We start from the raw sequence: 22189 nt of genomic DNA, 5'->3' as shown, positions 1-22189 counted from the left end.
CATATACATAATACATACATACATACATATATATATATATAGAGAGAGAGAGAGAGAGAGGAAAAACATTCATGGGTTTTGTGAAAAGAATCACCAAACCATAAATTTCAGTATGTAAGAGTAGTTGAGGACAAATGCAAACGTTAAAGGTTCCTAACACATAAAATCTTCCCCTTTTTGATCCTTTAAAGATAGAAAAGAAAAAGAGTTAGTAGTAAAAAAAGAAAAGAAAAGGAAGAATCAAGCCTCAAAACTGGTTTTACTTTTTATCTCCCTCTCAATTTTTTTTTTCAATTTTTTCTGCCTTTCCTCACGTAGTAGACTAGTACTACCCTACTCCCCACGTCCACAAAAGAGAATTAACACATCCCTCTCTATATTTCTATACCATATAGAGAGCAGCCCCTCAAGTGTCATTTTCTCACATATACTTCACGCAAAAGAAACAACCATTCACTTCATACGTTGTCATCTCTCTCTCTCTGTCTTCTTTCTTCCTCTCAAAATCTCTCCTTTTCTTCTGCAACTACTCTCCCTCAATTTGATCCTCCCAAATAAACAAAACCCAGAAAATTTTAACCCTAATAATTCAAAACCCATCTGCCCAGATCCCCTAACAAAATCAATCCTCAACACACACATACTTCTATTATTACACCACTTACAGAAAAAGAAGAGCAAGAAGAAGAACAAAAGAGAGAGGATCTTGTTAATTGGGGTCTTGTTTGGGGTTTTGGTAATTAGAAGAGATGGAGTTGTTCCCAGCACAGCCAGATTTGTCTCTACAAATCAGTCCACCAAACAGTAGTAAAGCCACATCAACATGGAGGAGAAGCAGCACTACTGCTGAAGAAGATATGAATTTGGGGTTTTGGAAGAGAGCTTTGGACTCAAGAAGCACTAGTATTTCTTCAATGGCCAAACAAGACCCCACCACCACTACTGGTTTTGATCTCTCACTCTCTAATGCTAATCTCTCAAGGGTCTCTTCAGAGTCCAATAACTCCAACCACAACCACCATTTCCACACTCTTAATGCTAACAATAATCTCTTCCAAACAAGCCACTGTTTTCCTCCCCAAAATCATCAACTCCAACATCACCCACTACTCTTTCAACATCAACAAGGAGGAGGAGGAGGGTTGAGTCAAGAACTTGGTTTCTTGAGACCCATTAGAGGAATTCCTGTTTACCATCAAAACCCTCCTTCTTCTTCTGCTAATCCATTCCCATTTGTGCAACAACCTTTTGACACAACTTGTACTTCTCAATCTTCTCCTTCTTCTATTAGCACTAATTGCCACAATAATTCAAGTGGTCCTTATCATCATCATCAACCTCACATGATGAGATCAAGATTTATGTCAAGGTTCCCGGCTAAACGAAGCATGAGGGCACCGAGGATGCGGTGGACAACAACACTTCATGCTCGCTTTGTTCATGCTGTTGAACTCTTGGGAGGCCATGAAAGTAAGTAGATAGTAGTAATGCTTCATTTTCTTTTCTTTTTTACTTCTCCTTTTAAATTTATTCCTTCAATCTTTTTCAGTCTTGCACTTTTATTTATCTTTACATATATCTCTTTCTTTGTTGGCAATTGAAAAGGAAATTTAACTTTTCTTTCTTATCTCTCTGTTATGGGCTTTAGGGGCTACGCCCAAATCAGTTCTTGAACTCATGGATGTCAAAGATCTCACCTTGGCTCATGTTAAATCTCATTTACAGGTAAATTAATTAATTAGTTATATATTCTGTTACTTGTGTGAATTAGAAGTCAAAATTTAAAAAAAAATTATGGGGAGTTTGTTGTTTTTAAGTGTACATGGTACTTGTAGTGGAGTAATTATCACTTAAGAGAGCTCTACAATACATTACTGTACGGGAGGTGTTAAATGTTAATGCATATATATGTATGTATGTATGTATGTATGCGTAGATTACAAATTCCAATGTTTCCCTGCAGAGGGGTCTCTCTAATTCTTTTTCAACTAGATCTGATGCTTTTGCTAGCTAATAAACAGCTTTTCAACTTTGAAGAATGAACCAACTCTACAGAGAGAGGGGGAGAGAGAGTACTGTAGCTGTATGATTCCAGGAAATAAGTAAGACAAAGCCCGAGGAATTAAATATAAGTGTGTGTGTGATAGCTAAGACAACACATTCACTTTTTTTTTTATCCTTTTTTTTTTTTTGCTGGTGTATGTGAGTTTTAGAGGAGAGCATTTTGTGGAACAAAAAAAATAGAAAAGGAAAGGAAGTACAAAAACGCTATGATTTCTCAATGATGGTCCTTCTAAGATGGGTTAACTTAACCATGATTACTTAACTACGGTTAGTAACACACATGCATTCAGGTCATTCAGATCCATGTATATATACCATACAGAGCTGAGCATATATAAATGCTTGTGTGTTTGTGTGGTTACATTTATGTTTATCGCCTACTTTTTACAGTTTGTCTTGCAGTGCAACTGTTGTCACCACAGTCTTATAGATAATAGTGCATTTGGTTTCTTTCTTTTCATGTTTTACGGACTCATTATCTCCTTATGTGTGTTTGCTCTGTAACTTTCATAACACCACCTCATTTGTGTAAGCCATACTGCAAACTTATTAATTATCTCTAAAACTGACATTAATTATCATCTAAATATATTTTTTAATTTCAGATGTATCGGACGGTTAAGACCACGGATCGAGCCGCAGCTACATCAGGTTAGTTATTTAATTTTGGTCACATTTTGTTTAATTTTGGGGTACGGACGTACGGTCTATGTGTGTGCAGTGTGTGTATATATATAAGTGAGAAATTTTTAACATTTTTTTTTGGGTGGCATGGACAGGACAATCAGATGTGTTTGATAATGGATCATCTGGAGACACATCAGAGGATATGATGTTTGATATTCAGAACCAAAGAAGGTCTGATCAATTACCAACTACTCCACAAGGAAGGCTGAATAACCAGGAAAAAGATTATCATGGTCTCTGGAGCAATTCTTCAAGGTCAGTAGTGAAACCGTACCATATGATATATGTATTTCTCTCTGTCTGTCTTTGTGTCCTTTGTGATTCTTTAGTTGGTTATAAACTTATATATGTACTGCATGCCTTGCTAGAGAGGAATAAGAGGACAATTACAAAAGCAACTATGCGGTACTATATATGATCACGAGCATCAGACATATATATATATATATATTCTCTATCTCTTATATAGTGCAAACACTACTTTTCTTTTTCTATTCACAGTTCCTACTAAACCTAGCCAGTGAAACAACGCCAAGAACTATATATGGCTCATTTTTAGGTTGCAATAACACTATACCAGAACAATAAAAATTCGACATATAGACCATTATGGTTCATTATAATAGAAAATCAACTTTTTCTCTTTAGCTTAAATGTCATCTTAGATAAAGTTGTATGGAATTAAAATTAAAAAGGGACCCATATTTTCTCTTATTTTTGTTTGTCATCATGAATAGGAACTTTAGGATAAAATGTCATCATAGAAAAAGTTGTTTGGAATTAAACAAAAAGCTTCTTTAGTTTAAAATCCTCCATCTTTACACTCATGTGTGTGTGTGTGTGTTTCTCTCACCATCCATGCACAGATAGAAGAAAAATTGATAGACAGATACATGCAAGAAATCACAAAAAGAGGAAATGATTTCAGTAAATTTGTTGTGTCAGTCCATGAATATGGAGAGCACTGAAACACCATCATAGGGTAATTATGCACATCATCTCTTATTCCTAGTAGTGGGTGAAAAGCAAGTTAAAAAGAAAACAACCCCATTCTTGATTCTCCCAATCCAAGACACAAAATTGACATATAAATATACACACACACACATATCCCCTGATTAAAGTTGGAGAGATCTCTTTCCTCTGGATTTTGTGGGGTCCTCATCAGCTAATTTAATGGAACCCACAATTAGAAAACTTAGTGTCAAAGATATAGCTTGAAAACCCTCCCATGGCCCCCTGTGAATATCAATTGGGGGGGGGACCCATTAGTGGAAATCTTGGTGCTAAAGCTATACATTCACTTTGTAAATGATCTCTGTTTTAATGTGTTTTATGGGTAAATGTGCTCAGCCTCACATGGGGGGTAAGAGTTGCATGGATGGATTTCAAAAAAAGCAAATAAAATGTTATAAAGTGAAGCACTACAAAGTATAAACAGGGCAGCAAAAGATTGCTTTCTTTTTATCAGTTTTTTTTAAAACTCTTATTGCATGTAATGCTAATGCAATGCATGGCTTCAATTCCCACTGATGTGAAATATTCTCTCAGTATGTGTTTTTGTTTTTGTTTTGTTTTGTAGCAGAGAAGCTTGGCTGCATGGAAAACCAAATGATTCTGTTTCAAACATGCAATCTCTTGAGGTACTGCTTTATATAATCTCACGATATATAAATCTTATTTCCAATTTTGTCCCTGGATTTGAAACTAAACCTGTTTTGGGAATGAGTGAGAGAGAATTACTAAAGCCATTAATTGTGCAATTTTTGAAAGCATAAAAAGGCAAAGGCCTTTCAAAAGCTGTTTTAGTCATTAATGGGGTAATTTCGTCATCTTACAAGTCAAAAGTGTACAAACTATATTTAAATTCTATGGTCTATAATTATATATATACAATCTAAAAAAGCCTAGCTATGAGTCCTGCTTGAATCATTATTATTAGGTCAAATTTGCATTGTATACAATCTGTTCAAGAATAATGATTATAATGGACAAAACTGTAGCAGGCTTTGAAAAAAATGTACCCCTCTAGCAGTGTTTGTGTGCTCTTTTTCATTTATAAATATTCTATTATTCTCTGAGTCAATATGTCCTTTTGATTCACCCAATCTTCACACACTTCTCTTGTATGCTAACCTCTTCTTTTAGTTAATTTATTGCCTTACTTTTTTCTCTTCTTTTGGAGATTTCTATTAATGTCTTAAATTATATATATATTGTTTTCTGAAATTCATACAGAAGGACTTGGATCCTACTAAGTGCTTAAGCTTTGAGAGAATATCACCATCAGATGTAAGCTCTTCACCAAACCCTTCAGGGATGACACGCCTCAAGAAGCCTAATTTGGAGTTCACATTGGGGCGGCCAACATTGACATGATATATATATATAATTAGTTATGTATACATGTCAATTTAGGTACTAGCTACTACTACGACAATGTAGTATGTGCTACTCATTTTGAAATGATGATTATTTATATATATCTCTGGAGGAAGAGAATCAGGTGCCCCAATTGAGAAAATCAGAGGGAAAAGAAAAGAAAAAGAAAGACAGAAAGCAAACAAAAGGGGAGAAGGGGTTGGAAAAAATATAAGAAAAAAGAAGCAAGCCCTTCCTAATTCCTTTAGCCCGTCAAGCTGCTGTGTGTGAGATCCAAATCCTATAAGTATTTTTTGTTATTATTGTCATTTTGTTCCTACGTAAATATAAAATCTTTTTTTTTTTTTTAGTTTCTTTAGTTCTTCTATTCTAGAGAGAGAGGGGGGAAGACCCTTTAAAAAGAAAGAAAGAGAGTGCCTTTTAACCATATGAAATGATCCTTGGTATTTGTATGTAATGGAGCACTTAGTTAATTATTAACATTTTTATATGAAGTGTTTTTTTTTACTATTTTTGTCTAATGAGTTTATTAGGCTCTCTCTCTCTCTCTCTCTATATATATATATATTCATTCCCCGACTTTGTCACCACATGCTTACTTTATTCACTTTTTCAACAAAGGGAAAAAAGTAGGGGAATGTAACATCATCTATTATTAAAGAAACTAGTTAGAAAAAAAAAAAAGGTGCATGGTGTGGGCAGAAAATACAAAAAGAGGAAGACCAAGAAAGTATGAAGCCAATGCATATTACTTTGATTTTCTTATTGTTTATCGTTCGTGACGACCCAAATGTACGTGTTTGTTTGTGGCACAAACCTTGATGAACTTTTGTCATTTGCACTTTAAATTTAGTATTGATAAAGGTTTGAGATGTTATACTTTGCTTTTCAAAAAGATGTCTTTATATAAATTTTGGAATTAAATCCCACTTCATGAAGGAACCTTCCACGAAAGTTCTAACTAATAATAAGAACTTGGACCAAATTATTGGTCTTATAAATTATATATAATAATTTAAAGAGCATTATGATTGGGAGGAGTTAAGGAGAAGTATATAGAGAAGAATTAGAAGCAAAAGATAATTAACAACATATATGCAATATTGCAGTATGAAATTTCTACAAAGATTTTGTTCTCTAGCTAGTCAGATGTGTTTCATTATATATGGGACTACATACATACATGCATACATACATACATACATATATATTTATCAACTTGCAGTGAAGCATCACAAAATTAATTACCATATATTATTAAATGGGTCCAATTACCATATAAGTGTGTTTGTGTGGTCGTCCATCACTTCACTGACTGATTTGAACTGTGTCACCTATACAATTTCATCAAAAATCAAAATTTTACCCGAAATGATAGGCTCAACCTCCATATTTCGTGGTCCAATGTCTAGTTTTTAATTTTGTTTTATTGAAATATACATGATCGGATTGCATTTTTTGTGAATAATAATGAAAACCCTAGCCAATTAACTATTTGATTTGATAATGAAGAAAATTACTTTCACTGTGGTCTAGTAGTTGTTATAACTTATAATTACATTCTTATTTAAAAGAAAATTAATTTAAAAGGGAAAAAGAAAAACAAAGATGGACAGAAATATGTTATTAATTAGGTTTTGAATTGGTTATTGACTTATTGTCACCCACTTCACTTCTGTTCTTCTTAATTTATGCATGGCAAAAAGCCTTGACGTCTTTCTTGGGAGAGATTTGTGCTTAAAATCTCTCTTTTTGAAGGCAAAAGAAAAAGTGAAAGGTGGGGCATAAAATAAAAGTGAAAAAAGATATATATGCAATGCAACAATATATATAAATATATTAGATTAGGTTATATGAGGGAGGCTTTATTTGCACGTATAATTTTATTTTATTTTTTAAAAGTGAGGGAATAACTTCCCCTTTAATTTCTTACCACCTTTTATTACCTAACCATGCATGCAGATGAGCCGATTTGCACAAATGGGTTTACTTTTTTTAATGTGATAATAAACCACAGAGTTTGTCGCACGACGGAACAAAATGGCCCGAAATATGATGATCTTTCAGTGCCACGTGTTCCAATAAGTGGATAATGTCTTATGGGTGGTAGCTTTTGAGCAATTATTGCTACATCATTACTTTTTTTCCTCAGTGAATTGTTGACCATGCTATGAGTCTACCATAATATATTTTCAAAACTTTAAGAGGGATTTAAATGTTTTATAAGCTATTATTTGGATGACTGGATACTTAATTAATCAAATCACAATCAAACAATATTAGTGAAGCAAATTATTAAATATCCATATTTATTTTTCGATTGGAACTCGCAGCTACTAGCCCTGTGTACTGGGGAGGGGATGTAATTACTCACAAATCCCCTTGAAATTATTGTTTTTTATTTTTTTTCCTATTATTGAACATTTTGATCATTATAACATTAGAATATGGATGATTTTGAAAAACATCCTAAACCCTAAATTTTGAATCCCAAATTCTAAATCCTAAACACTAAATCATAATTCCTAAATCTTAGTAACACAAAAAAAAAATTAATTGAAGGGATTTGGGGCTGTAATTACAACTAAAGTAAAGTAAAATCTATTGGACCTGCACACCCAATTACTTATCAAAAGACCACATATTCTCAACAATTGACTGAATGAAAGGTTGTGGATACACTTAATCAGCAATTAATGGTCTCAACCATGCATGACACATCAAGTTATAATACATGTATAGCTCGTTAGTTGGTCTAAGTGAACTTCCTTATCTTAGTCTATTAATTAATGTGGACTTAGAGAGTAGTCTCTAATTAAGTTAGATATATAGTCTTGTTAATTAAATTACATAACCAGAAACTGAGGTTGATCACGTACCTTCAACCATTAATAATAAGTCATGGATCTCCTTTTCATAATTATATAGACAAATGAAAAAGGATGAGTACAATCCTCTCTATACGCAGTAAAAAAGCAGAGGAGGAGGAGGAGGAGGACCAGTGACTGTGTGAAGTGTGTAGCAGTGGTTGAAGTTGACACACACACACACATACAGAGAAAGAAACAGACTGTTGAGCCTAAAAGCCTTGAGCTACGCACCCTCTCTTCAGTCTTCCCTTATTTTTATAGGGCAGAGAGCGATCAGAGAAAGACAGACCGTACTGTTTTCTCTGTGGGACTCCTCATTCAGTCATCGGCATCACAGGAATGTCAAAGTTAAAAATTATTTATTCATCATTACACTATCATTCATTCATGGCCCCACCTTCGACAACCTTCTTTACACGTGGTAATCCTTTTGTCCCATCGATGTTGACTCCACAAGTCAGATCAATCCCTGCAAAAAGAAACAAAAAACATTTAAAGTGACTTGTGAATTTGAACTTGTGACACTCTATTTCTCACACACACAATCACCTTGTTTTCACCCCCCAACTAAATTAAACCCAACAAAAAATCATTAATATATATGTATAATATATGAGATATTTAATTAGTTATATATATATATTTCGGTTAATTCAGTTTTAACCAAACAATGCACACCCCTAGGTATGGTAAATTGGTATATTCATTCATGCAAATATAACAATTTCAACTATGTTTTTCAATTTGTTGCGGGCTCTGTCTGCAATGCCAGTACAGAGAGAGAGAGAGAGTGTGTTGTTACTCTCTTGTACAAGTGAAATGTCCCTTTGAAGTTTTCTATTTGTTCATTTCTGCCTTCAGAGTTTCATTTCACCCTTACCCAGTCTTTTCTTTTTGTTTCCATTATTTTGTCATCTATTACATATATAGATACATAGATGTAACAATTACTATTACATGACATTAATAAGGTATAAGAAACATAAGATAGGAAAAACATGAAAGAAATTAAGGGACGTTACATTCAAATTAGTGATTGTTACATCAACATCAAAAAAAAAAAGGCATTAGGTGGGACAATAAGAATCCAACGACTACCCAACATTGCAATAGTAGCAATTGATGTAAAAATCATTAGTTGGGCAAACTAAAGTGGAATACAATTTTGAGTTCTCTAAGGACCATGTGATGTTTTTTTTTTCCTCTTCTATGATAAATAAAAATCATATAAATATTATCATGTTTATATATATAGTTCTTTTGATAATAAGCTTTTTCCCAAATATTCTTTGTATTGCAAGTTTTGGGGGGATTTTTTTTTCATGGGATCTCTTTGATGGCGTGATGAAGCTGCTAAAGTTGGATTCTGAGTTTGGCATCCAATGTAGTTTGCAACAACTTGTGACAAAACTTGTTTTATAAGACATGGAAGGGAATTGGTCATCTCATTCACGCATTTTAATTTAAAAGATCAAATTCATGCAATTCTATCACACCTTCTTGCTTGTGTAAAATTGTGTCGGTTTGCCAAAACAGCATGAAAGAAGTTGTTACTTTTTTGATAATTAACTTGTTTGGCAAAAAATTTGACGTATTTGGAGATTTGAACTTCTAACATGTCATCAAATTTTGAGAAAGATCGGTATTTTTTTTTATCTCATTATCTATATCACCGTTGATTTAGAACATATGAGATTTAAAGTAGTGTACTTCACTTGTCATTTCACTTATCCATACTCTCAAAAAATGATTCACATTTTAAGTATTTACTATATATATATATATATATATATCTTCCCCGTGAAGAATATTTTTATGAGTCAATAGTACTACCTTACCAACTATTTTTTTTTTCTCATAATTAACAAGTTCTGGAAAAAAAGAAAGGCAACCCAAAGAAGGTATGCTAATACAAAAGACAAATGACCAAAAAATCTCACACGGCAAAGAAACTCAAATTCGTTCTTACAACACAACGAATAATAAGGCGAGATTCGCGCGGGTGCCAAACGGTACATTCTCTGTTCGTTTTCGAGAATATTATTTCTTCGGCAAAATAACAACAACAAACAAACAGAATATATATATATATATATATTAAAGGATAAAAATACGTTTTTATTTTTTCTAAAAAATAAAAAGAAAAAAAGTAATATTTTCACATTCCTTTACTTCACACGTGTCAAGAGAAGTTGACATGTCAAGAGATACAGTCAAAGACACACACGGACAGTGTATGAGCCAATGAAAAGAGGAGAGAGAGAGAGAGAGAGGAGAGAAGACCAAGGCAAATCATTTCGTAATCTCATTGCTTTATGATTGACGCCTCGCTGACAGTGCTGTCAGTTTAGCCAGTGATGATGGCAGCCTTGTCCTTTCACATCTTCGGGCAGCCCATCTCGGGCAGTTGATGGAGACCATACCTGCCTGATACCTTCATTTGCCCCTCCTTTGAGGGTACTCTTGTCTTTTTCCTCTTTGGACATCATTCCACCAAGCCCAAAACTATGGGCCTTAATGGGCTCATGCCCATCTCAAGTCAATATCTGTAGACTAAGTTTCATATATCATGCACGTAATATTGACCTGCGTCTTGATCACTCTCAACCATTCAATATTGTATTCTAAACAGGAATCAATGACAGTTAATTGGGTATTTGAAATTTACTTGAATGAGTTTATTTATTCTTTTGTGTATTTTGAGAAAGGTGAGATGAGGGAATCGAAATTGTCAGAGAGCTTTGCTTGTGGGCTCTGATGGCTTGATATGATACTCTTCAATTCATCAGTCAGTGTAGCTTTTCTTTTTTTCTTTTTTAATTTTATTGTCAACACAATTTCATCCCCCAAAAAGGCAGAAATGAATCATTCATTCATAATTACTAGCTTTTAATGCATTCATTGATGTGACATATGGTGAAACATTTTATCTGCAATATGAGACAACAACAAATAGGAGAGGGTCCATCACCCTTGATTTAGGTCAGTTGTATCTTTGGTCATGTTTCTGCGGACCTCCATCTCACTCTGCACCAATACCTTCTTTTAAGGGCACCCTAAGTTGTGGACCACCTTTTGGAAACAGTGTGTTTTTTCTTTTAACATCTTCAGAAATGCATACAGTTTACTTCTCTCTAAACTATAGTAATTTTACTATATTAGACAATATAAACGTAATAAATATTATTCTAAAGAGAGATGAATTTTATGATAAAGAAAAATAAAAACCCATATGGATTATGGAGTACTATTTTTCTTATTTTTGTAATGCAAAAAACAGTGGAATATTATATAGCATAAACCCAAAACGACAGTAGTTGTGCACAAGTAGCCAGTGGTGACGGAAGTTTTTTGTTTGCCGGGTATTTTGGTGGTGAACTGGGTCCCAATGGAATGGATCAAGAGAACAATACAACACTTGCTCCTCCAAAATTAAATTCCAAAGCCTGAACGGTAATGTCAGTGTGAGGAGGAGTACTCATTTACGTTGACATTGACAAAAGAAAATAAAGGCCAGGCCCATGTAATGCTCTCAGTTCTGTACTGCCAATGAATGACATGGCCCATGTTGGCCCTCCCAAAGAAATTCGATTCACATCAATGCATGCTGCTGCATCATCATTTAAACGACTGAGTGAACCAAGGGCCTTCTATGGGCCCAGTACTTTGCAACTAATGTCCATAACAAGAGAGGCCCATATGTCTTCGGTGCAAATGTCCTTTTCAACAGAGAGATGATGTATGATACATCATAACAGTTGTTCCTTGTCCACATGCGAGCAGTGAACTACCATGTATCCGTTAACATTAATGCTAGGGATACCAACCACTAATATCCCATCTCAGTTATCCCAACAGCGTAGTTGGAGTCACAAGATTTCATGTAGAATATGTGAAGCATACGAATTCACTTAGATAATATGTGTCCAACTCAGTAGTTGGGATAAGGATCCCAAAGGCTACTATCCTGCTTATTCAGCTGCTGAGTTCATATGATTTCATGTGTTCATATGCGTCCCACTTAACAGTTGGGACAATTGAGATAACAACTGATATCTTTATCCGTTAATTGGTTTACAATCGAATTGCTTGTAATTCTCGAGCCAAGGTTTGCCAACAAAAAAAGTGACCCAACTACTTTGTAACCGTGCCTTCAGTCATGAATTCAGGCAGTCCCTGCAATGAATCAGTAGGAAACATGGTCAAACCAGTGCCAACACGTTTCAGAAGAGAAGGCGAGGTAACTCTGCTGCATTAATCCAGTAGCTTGGTATTAGTTTCCCTCAGGAACAAATGTATGAGATAATGAGAGTGCCGAGAAGGAACTTTTGACATTACAGCCTCCCTTGGACCCTTTGCTTCAACTTAAAAAAAACAGTAGATATAACCAAATAGAAGGGACGAAGGCAACATATCCCTTCCTGCTTCTTCGCATGCCTGGCTCAATGAACAGGTATATCTCAGAATTCAATCGACAAAAATTCCGGTGAAATATTCCCCAATAACAGATAAGAATCCATAGAACTCAAAATCATGAAATCATTTCTCATGCTATAGCACAGCCGGCCAGTCACCTACCCACTTTACGATGAAGTGATCAAACAAATTCCGGCCATTGCACCCAAAAAGTCAAAATGAATATCAAACATGGGTCACCAACTCTATAAATGGAAGCAAATGGAAATAAAAGATGATCCAACTGATAAGAGAGAGAGAGAGAGAAAAAAAAAAAACAAAAGAGAGAGAAAGAAAAGAGAGAGAAAAAAAGAAGAAGCATTTCTCGCGTATTTATTCGAGTAGTCACTTGCTACCAAAAGAATGAAGAAAGTCAGTCAAGGGTGGCAGCAGCAGACTGATGTTAAATGGAGAAGTGGAAATACCCACTTTCCTGCGTAAGAATTAATTGGACTGCTAATGGCAAATTTACATCGAAGGAAAAATACCCTGGCCAGAGAACCCAAAAATACATTCCGTGGAAGGCACCCAATTTGAGGCCCTACAGAGAATAAAAATTTTGCCCTAAAGTCGGTTAATTTTAGCCACTGCTCCCCAAACAGATCTTGCACACTTACCGTGTTGTTCGTTAGAACCCCCATTAGCATGTCAGCCTCAAGACATTGCTCCAGAGGCATGTCAGCCAGATTTATCGTCATTTTTTACCCAAGGACCAATTTATATCTTTCTCTCCGAGCCTAAAAATGAGGAATCATACTTCATGATCTTCTTCCCCAACTCAAGCTGGAACCTGTCTACTCTACTGCGTTCTTGCTTTCTACTCGGTTCATCATTTGCCAACTTTTTGAACTTAATAGACATAGGAATCATACTTCCATTAGCAAGCCTGTCCTTCCGACCCTCTTTAAAGCTAAAAGTGGAATTGCAGGTTAGTCCAGCAGTTCTTTGGCACTCTGATGACATTGATTGCTCACTCCTTACTTCAGGTAGAAGTTTCTTCAATCTTTTAAGCCCCTGTTACATATAAAATTAAAAAATGAATAAAAAGTTGAAAGCAAAGAATTAGAGCCCAACGCTACTGAAAAATAATATAAAGAGCTGGGAAAATAAAAAAACACCTAATGATTTGATTTCATTGAGGACAAGCACTGAATTTGCATACAAGGATATTTAGGAGCACAAAATAATTGGAGACTACACCAATCCATGAAACTCAGGTGGGTACACACGTTTGGAAATGAAGTCAATAAATACATCAGAACATAAAAGAATGCATCTATTTGACAAAAGTGTCCAAATTTTTGCAAATCAAAGAACAACCTGGTGCAGAGACTTAAACAGCACTCAACTCTTCTTAGACCAACTACATATCAGGGCACTTATATAGTGGAAAATCATTACGCGTTCTAACTCAATTTTATTTGAAGCACAGAAACCTGCATGGTGTAAGATTGAAGCTAAGTGCAAAAGCAGATGGTAAAATGATTTAAAAAGTATATGTTTCTGGAATAAAAATCCAACGAGATACAAAGACGTACATTGCGAAACAAAAATATTCAGGAAAAGAAAAAATAAATGTTACATAAAACCAATGAGAATACACCTTAAAAATCCAATCCACAAAACACCAAAGAGCAAAGATCAGAAAATCAAGCCAATGAGCTTCAGTTATCAAATGGATCGACTGAAATGTCATTGACCTATACAGGTTTATTGCACCTGTACCATGAATAAAACGTATGCCAGCCTTGGGTTTTAAAAGTTCAGCACTCAAGCAGAGATAATAGAGATGCAGTGGAGAGGAATTCACCATTAAACAAAATGATTTTCAAGAACAGCCTAGAAAAAAAAAAAGGCATCAAAATTAAGAGGTCTGAACAAGATCAAACCTGGTATTCAGAACTCTTCGATGATATGACATTATTAGCATTTCTCTTATCCACTTTCAACGATGAACGCCGTTTGACTCTAAATATCTCTGAATCAGAACCGTCACTATCTTGATCCATACTAGCCTTAGGCTCTGATACATAATTTCTTTGCTGTGTACTCGAGCATTCATCTCGTGAAAGGGAGGATAGAGAAGAATCATATGTGCAATGTGATATTTCTTCAGAGAACGTCTTAGAATCAGTACTCCCCAAGTTAGCTCGCACCGGATACTCCTACAGTGAAACAAAAATTGAAATTGTACTTCAATTATATAAACCATTGAAGTATTATAAATTTTAGACAAACCATTAGTATTATAAGTCTTGCTAAAAGTGCAAGAGTCAAATTACGACTAAAAAAATGTAAACAATATGGAAAGAGAAGCAACAAACTGGAAACCAGAAAGACATGTCTTACATTTCTGGGCATAGATGACATTCCAAAAGGCTCTAAACTCCAATCTGCACAAGCAGTGGAGGGGTCTGAAGTTTCAGGTCTAAATTTTCTTGTGCTATGGTTCAGTGTATGCTGGCGATGAATTGGCTCCGCTGAATTAGCCAGAGTAGAATTCTCATTCATAGAAAATTTAACCCCACAATAGGGAGCATATCCTTCCTCAGCAAATCCCTGGCATGAATACGGTGCAGGATATGTGTACAAATCATCATCACTTTTAGCTAGCGGCAAAATCTCCTCTAATATTCCATCTTCCTGCTCAAACTTCTTTGCCGCAGCTTCCATTTCTAAAATGTCATTCCTCAAAAACAAAGTACGACTTCTCCCACATGAGAACTCAAGGGACTCCATAGCTGGATAGAGCATCAGGATCATCATACTCAATTGTTGGGACAGAAGATGAAAAGTTTAAGAAACGATTTAAATTAATGGTTTGGCTTGTTTTGCTGATACAAGTTCAAACAAATGGACTCTAGATGATGACTTTAAATGACTGACGCAAAAATTCTTCTAAGAGTGATTGTCAGCAATCGTAGCAAGCAGCAGACAGAACTCTACCGACCAGTTTGCATCCTATTATCATTACCAGAGGAAAAAATCACTGAATGAGGTCAACAATGGTAATTGATGGTCATTTCCAACTTGCCCACAGGTGGTAAGTGGTAACAAGTTATTTGCAGTGTAGCAAACGACCAGGGGTCAAGACAGTCACGAGCTAATAGTGACCAATGAGTGGTGGATAGAGATCTATAAAACTACTAACAGACAATGTGAGGGGCTAGTATGCAACTCAAGAAAATAGCATCCAGACCAATACAATAAATTACTTTTCTGAATCTAGATTTAATTTCCTATTGACCATAAAATTCTCTTAAACTATTTTAGGAAAGTGGCAAAAATATTTTCCTTCAAGTTATTTTCAGTGAAATAATGGAGCCTTATTCTAGAACAAAGTGCTGAACAGAGCATACCATGGTGCAGACACACTGGATGCAAGCAACAGCTGCAGTTAAGGAAAGCTACGTAACAATCTCGTTTGCATAAAGTGCATAGAATTGTTCCATGGGGATTCGAAGAAAGACTGATACATCCCCATGATTTCATAAGAGACCGACGAGCACAATGCTGGAAACGCATAAGTTTCACAAAAGAAACCTTAACACAATGTTGAGAGCTCAAGTCTGTAGAAGAATAATCTGGGTCTTCAAGTTCTAAACTGGTATAAAGAAACATTGCCTCTTTACACAGAAGCTCCTCATGTGGAAGCATAGGCATTCTGTTGAGAAAAGCATAACGGCGGCTGGCTACAGCCCCCAGAGGAAACCAGTCACCGATTGCAAAGTTCACAGCCTCCCCACAGTTAAAACCTACATTTTTACAGTGGGGAAAGAAGCATAAGTAATTGTTTCCATATTTCAGAGATGATAAATAATGAGATTTGGAAATCATATTCAACAATAATTGATATAGTTCAAATCTCCAACAGCTAAAGTTCAAGCTACCTTACCGTGACTAAAACCAGCATGATATGCTCGAGGGAAAGTAATTACGAATTCCCCTGGCTTTTGTACAGCCTTGTATACAGGAACATCATGTTCTAACAGTATACTTGGAGGAAACAAAGTTGTTTTCCCGAGAAGCATGTCAAATGCTCCATCCTCCCCATCAATGGATAGGATATCTTGGGTATAGACATGTTCCCTGACCACCTTCTCAAATTTTAAAGCTGCATGACCTGGAATGCCATACCAAGTTTTTGATGCCCCACAATGATGATAATTAATACTGCCACAACAATACGAAAAAATGTAAGCTAGGACTAATTTTTTAAGAAATACTTTCTTCCTTTGTTCTCTGAGTGGCAAATATATTTAAACAATCATATACCTATACAAATAATGATCTTCCAAGTGCCAGGCGAACATGCTAAACAACATCCCAATGTAAAGCATGGGCTCAGTTACTCCCTGAAATACAACCATCGTAAGCATGGAAGGGCATAAACAACCGACGACCAAAAGTTTTTTTTTTGTCCACTTACCGGAATAGCCGTTTCCAAAAGACGCAAAATGGACTTTGGCAACCGTGAAAGTTTCTGAAAAAATCAAAGGTAGTAATTAATATACTAGGATAATTAGACCGCACATGTAAGATCCAGAGAGCTCACAACATTATCAAGGACCAATATATAAAGAAAATTTTTAATAAAGAAAACATTAATCAAGGTAAAATCACCTCTCCATAAAGTACCATTTACGCTTCCTCGTTCACCACCCAAATAAACTCAAGGCGTAACACAATGTTTCTTATATTATCAACATATTAACTACACATCAGAATTTGCAAATTCCAAGGTTCGAGCATGTTCGCATATTCTGATTATCATAACTTCATATCCATTGAAGTATGAGCATATATTACATAGGTTAGGATTGAATGCAACAAGGAGCTTTAAGTTTAGGTCTCGTGGTAGCCACTCCTTAGGATTCCGAACAAGTTGAAGGGTCTAATCCTCCTATACACTAAACACAGCTAATTTAAATAATTATTATTCATCAAAAAAGGAGATACGATTGAATGCGGCAATGACTGATTCATTCATGTCCAGTGGAATTTAAAAAAGCAATCTAGAAAGCCAAAGGTCATATAGGAGCAACACATAAAACCAATCGCATTCAATGGAGTCTCTCTATAGAATTATTCAGGCAGGGCAACCCTTGGTGCCTTGGCAATACAATTTTTTTTTACTGCTCAGAAATATACCATCTCCTTCTAAGTGCATAAATTCCAGGTCCATCTTTATCACAAATATCCATATTTTATTTACTGAAACTATTGGATGCTAAATGAGGAAACACATTCCCCATATTTGTGAAGTATATTTCTCCAAACAAATGTAACAACCAAATATGAAAAATGACGATCTCAACTTTTGATTCTACAGAAAGAAGGTATGTCATCTCAAAACCAAAAACCAATATCAGAAGAAAATACAAAAAAAATATTTTGAGTGGAAACAAAGCAACACCTTCAAGTTCCATTTGCTACTTCCAAGTGGATCATTGGGAGAAGACGAAAATGCACTACCATCAACATCGCATGCATACTCAACGGTTTCTGTCTTTCCACAAGCAATTTCATGCCAAAATTCTTTTTCCAAGTATGACGCAGGAAGACAACCAGCACTATAATATCTACGAGCAAAAACCTTGTTCGCCATTTTCTCGAAGTCACGAAAAGTATAGTTTCTGAAAAATGGCACTGCTACTCAAAACAGAGAAAGAACATTCGGGCTAATTACATCGTGTTTTTCAGAAGAACACGTACCTTCCACTCATGAAGAAGGTAACTCTGTCATCAATATCCCACTCAGCGAGGCGAAGAGGCTGCATCCTAGTAGTAAATTTGAATCCTGCTTTCTCCTTCATTAGTACAATACCTGCAGTGACAGACGCACTCAGAGGGGAAATGATCTTGCACATACCTGAAAAATTGAGAGCAGATATTAGCAAATATTGGGCCAAAAGTGCATTCAAGCCGTGGAAAAAGAAGTAATGCGAATTCTATACTTAACTATCAGTAACGTATCACCTAAAAAGAGGTTGCTAATCCAGTGAGAACTACAAGATAACAGAAACTAAAAGCACATTAGTCTACAAGGATATTCCAAACTTAAAAATGAGCTCATGCGGTAACAGCTACCCTGAGACTGAGAGAAGATTCGAAAATGTTGGTCAGACTCAGACCGAAAACAACAAATTACATCATTCTAAACAAGTTCTGTGAAGACTACACTTTTAGATAAATAATCCATATCAATACATAAACAAATTTGGAATGACCCAGACTGCTCTGTGTTTCCTATCAACATGTTATCAGCTATGACCCACTTACAAAACAACCATAACTCAGAGAAGCAGCATTACCATATCTTGAAGCTTCTGGAGCTATCTTCGGCAAATAAACTAAAGGATCCTCAAACTCCTCTTTTGTCGGATAGTATATAGGACACTCCGGAATTCTTGCAGTCCATTCTAGATCACTTGTATCAAACTTATCCACCTTGCGCTTTGAAAAGGCATCCTTTCCAATTGAAATGCCACATGACTGAGAAGAAGAATCTGCAGTACCATGAAATCTCACACCACATGATGCCGCAGACCTCAGAGCATCTCCTCCGCTTCTACTCATCATGTTGGTAACACCAACTGTCTAACTGACAATGATGGATTTCATTTGTTGAAGCCTTTTGTGCTTGAGAAATTATAACCCATTTCTAGCCTCTTTGGACAAACAGGCCCTTCCTTCCAGCTGCCAGAGAAGATAGGAATTAACCAAAAACAGAGGGGAAAAGAAAAGGCAGAAGCACCCAATTACAAAGAATGTATAAGCATACATAAATCTGGTGCATAAAACAATTGAAACTAAAATGTGTATTAATTCCACTGAGCTCCGACATTTGTTCCATACAATTTCTAATTGAGTCGTGGTGGAAAAGATAGTCAGACATTTACACATCGTGCTCAAAGTGCAAATTTCTTGGGGATTCAGTGTACACTACTTAAATCCCGAATTTTAAGATAGTTTATAAACTTAGCTGTTTGATCATGATTGTACTGTGCCTGTCTGCCAAAACACAGTCAGTGAAGCTTTGAATATATACAGCAATCAAAGCAAGATTTAAAATAAGAAAATACTTCAAATGGCCACAAAGCATTTCTAAAAAACTATCTTACATGTATGTCATGTAAACTGCTGGAGTAAAACACATCCATTAGGACATATGACTGCACATCACATTCCGCGTCTTCTAACATGCAATTACAAATTTACAATAACTAAGTAGACCATCAAATACAAACAATAGAAAAGGTTTCCAAACTTTCTCCAGCTAAACCTGAAGAGTCCAAATGACATGGTAGTTCTTCTTTTTCACACGAAAAGGTGCATATGACACTGTATAACAACAGTGTGACTTCTAAAGAAAATATTGAGCCAGCCATTCCTAGGTGTTCATAGCAAACAGAAAAACAGAACAATGAATCGAAGCCCTGAAACTTCGAAGATCACCGACTACAGCATATTTACATACATATGAGTCAACTAATCAATCGTATCAACGAATAAACTACATTCCAACAGTTTAAGACATCTGCTGAGTACTGCGAGCACTCTATATTCTGTGTCCAAACTTAATCTCTCTCTGTACAAATTTTCAACAAAAGAAGCTAAAAAAATTACTTAAGGCAAGATACGACCATATCAACATTCTTTATGATGACGTTCTAGTTCCCACTCTCGTACTTATCCAGACGGAAATAAAAACACGGAAACAACTAAACCAAGCGTCCAATACATTTTGGTGATTTCACATCCAACCAAACCATTTCTCCAGAGTAAAAAAGATTGATGAGAAAAGGAGGCCACAGACGTCTTTCAATTTAATCAATTTTTTTAAAAAAAACTCCTCAGCAATGCTTTAAAATATGGATTCATGGTTTCAATAGCACCAATTTCCACAAAACTACAGACCATAAGGACACGATAGTAATCTAAGTTTCGCCAGAAGGAGAAGGAAAACTAAAATTTAAAAATATGACAAACTTAAAAAACCAGAAGAACGCCCAAGATCTGAGCAAGGAAGATTGCGGAAGAAATATAATCCATCATATCTAACTAGAAACTTCAACAACAATCAGCAAAGCAAAGGACATTAAAAAATTACAAGAAAATTAACGAATATCTAAATCACATACCATCTCATTCCGCAGACGCCTTCTATACGCCTCCGTCTTCAACTCGCAAACAATGGAACCAAACCGCCAAAGAAACGAATCAAATCCGAAAAAATAAACCCTAGATCACGATCTCTTCCTCCTACCAGAAGAAAAGCCTTCAACGGCCGCCAACCGCCCCACATTCTCTCAAAACGAGCCAAACAAAAAGCGACAGAGTCAAACTCGGAGAACCAACGCCGAGTCACAAAATAGAAACATATGATTCGAGAATAAAGATAGAATGTGAAAACGAGTGAGTTAATCTCGAAAATTCAAGTTGGATCGTCGCCGGTGAAAGAAACAGTGAGCGGTTTCCCGGCGAGAAGAATACGTTACCGGCGTAGTAAGAATAAACTGGAATACTGCATAGAGAGAAAAGTATGGAGTGAGAAAAAAGAAACGGAAGGCTTAGAAAACCGAAAAAGAGCTTGGCTAAGAGTGGGTGATTTATATAGTTTTAATAGTAGTTCAACAATTAATTGGTAAAAAATTATGTTTTTTATTTTTAAAAAAGGAGACTAATTGACTGTGGAAGGAAGAAAAGTGGTAGACTTGTAGGGTTAGAGGTTTAGCCAAACGCCTTAAACTCGTTTTTTTTACTTCCTCAGCGTTCGCGGGGCCCAAACCGTTCCCGCGTTTTGTTATGACCATATCACCCCTGGTGCTCGGATTAGAATCATAGCATGATCCGATATTTTATATCGATACCCAGCTTTCAATTGGATCCACAAGATTGCATAGAGATTAGAGAGTGATTATGTTAATTAACTCTAAAAAATTCATATTAATTAACTGAATTGTCATCGTATTACTTTAAATCAGTTAATGTTAACTAACCCTTAAAAATTCATATTAATTAACTAAATTGTCATGATTACCCTTTTCAACAATTGAGCATACAACCATATGAGCGCTTCTCCAACTTTGCGTGTACATTCGTGAGAGAATAGAAAGAGAATTTCCTTTGATTCCGTTTGAAACGGCAACCTTTAAGCATGTTTGGACCAAAATTTATACCAAAAAAGGGAATTAGTGATGTAGATGTGTGTTTTAACTTTTAAGTGGGGTCACGTGAGATGGCTCGTTAACCTGGTTTAGGCTCTAATACAACTAAGATTAACGCTAATTTTGGTTACCAATTGGAGTAGTTTGATCAAATTAGGTCAACTAGTAAATTAAGGATTAAAAAATTATAAGGGTTGCTATAACAATGTCAATGGATCGAATGATGCACACCAAAAGCCGTCCTTAATAATTAGGAACACCAAACAAGGCAAATATTCTCTGTTTTATTTCCATGTGTTGTGGATGATTCATCAAGGAATATGTATATTATAATTAAAGAACCAATTGATCACTCACATTAACAATTCAATTACAAAGCCTTATTGTGTGTACAACCACGTTATCTTATCCAAATAGCAACTACAACAAACAACATACCATTCATATATTAATTAATTAATCAAAGAAATCAGTTGATGATTGTAGCCATCTTATTGATAATTAAATAAATTTTAAAAATTAATTGTTTTATATAGTATAAAGTGTACCCAATAATAATCC

General features: G+C 35.5%; 2 protein-coding genes across 8 annotated transcripts; one reads left to right on the top strand and one right to left on the bottom strand.

Annotated features, from left to right (window-relative positions):
- The first annotated feature begins 430 nt into the window (after positions 1-430).
- LOC120016468 (probable transcription factor KAN2) lies at positions 431-5621 on the top strand. 4 transcript variants are annotated; one of them, XM_038869261.1, is made up of 6 exons: positions 431-1470; positions 1649-1725; positions 2670-2715; positions 2844-3006; positions 4337-4394; positions 4993-5621. In XM_038869261.1, exons 1-6 carry the CDS (start codon positions 750-752, stop codon positions 5128-5130), a joined length of 1203 nt encoding a protein of 400 aa, XP_038725189.1. In that variant the 5' UTR covers positions 431-749; the 3' UTR covers positions 5131-5621. The 4 variants fall into 4 exon arrangements, with proteins under 4 accessions (XP_038725189.1, XP_038725186.1, XP_038725188.1 ...); XM_038869258.1 differs by having other exon boundaries at positions 4990-5621; XM_038869260.1 differs by having other exon boundaries at positions 4334-4394.
- Positions 5622-12764: 7143 nt separating this feature from the next.
- Positions 12765-21082, bottom strand: LOC120017235 (lysine-specific demethylase JMJ706-like). Of its 4 annotated transcripts, none has more exons than XM_038870393.1 (11): positions 20603-21082; positions 18773-19157; positions 18174-18330; positions 17875-18094; positions 16888-16941; positions 16734-16813; positions 16354-16631; positions 15818-16213; positions 14808-15199; positions 14348-14623; positions 12765-13472 (listed from the first exon to the last, which is right to left on the bottom strand). In XM_038870393.1, the coding sequence occupies exons 2-11, from the start codon at positions 19038-19040 to the stop codon at positions 13176-13178; spliced, it is 2418 nt and encodes an 805-aa protein (XP_038726321.1). In that variant the 5' UTR covers positions 19041-19157; positions 20603-21082; the 3' UTR covers positions 12765-13175. The 4 variants fall into 4 exon arrangements, with proteins under 4 accessions (XP_038726321.1, XP_038726323.1, XP_038726322.1 ...); XM_038870395.1 differs by lacking the exon at positions 20603-21082 and adding an exon at positions 19939-19957; XM_038870394.1 differs by lacking the exon at positions 20603-21082 and adding an exon at positions 19583-19929.
- Between the last annotated feature and the right edge of the window lie 1107 nt (positions 21083-22189).

This window comes from Tripterygium wilfordii, chromosome 15 (genome assembly GCF_013401445.1).
Source record: "Tripterygium wilfordii isolate XIE 37 chromosome 15, ASM1340144v1, whole genome shotgun sequence".
Lineage (NCBI taxonomy): Eukaryota > Viridiplantae > Streptophyta > Magnoliopsida > Celastrales > Celastraceae > Tripterygium > Tripterygium wilfordii.
Note: the sequence above shows the minus strand (reverse complement) of the source record. Positions and strands in the feature narration are given on the sequence as shown.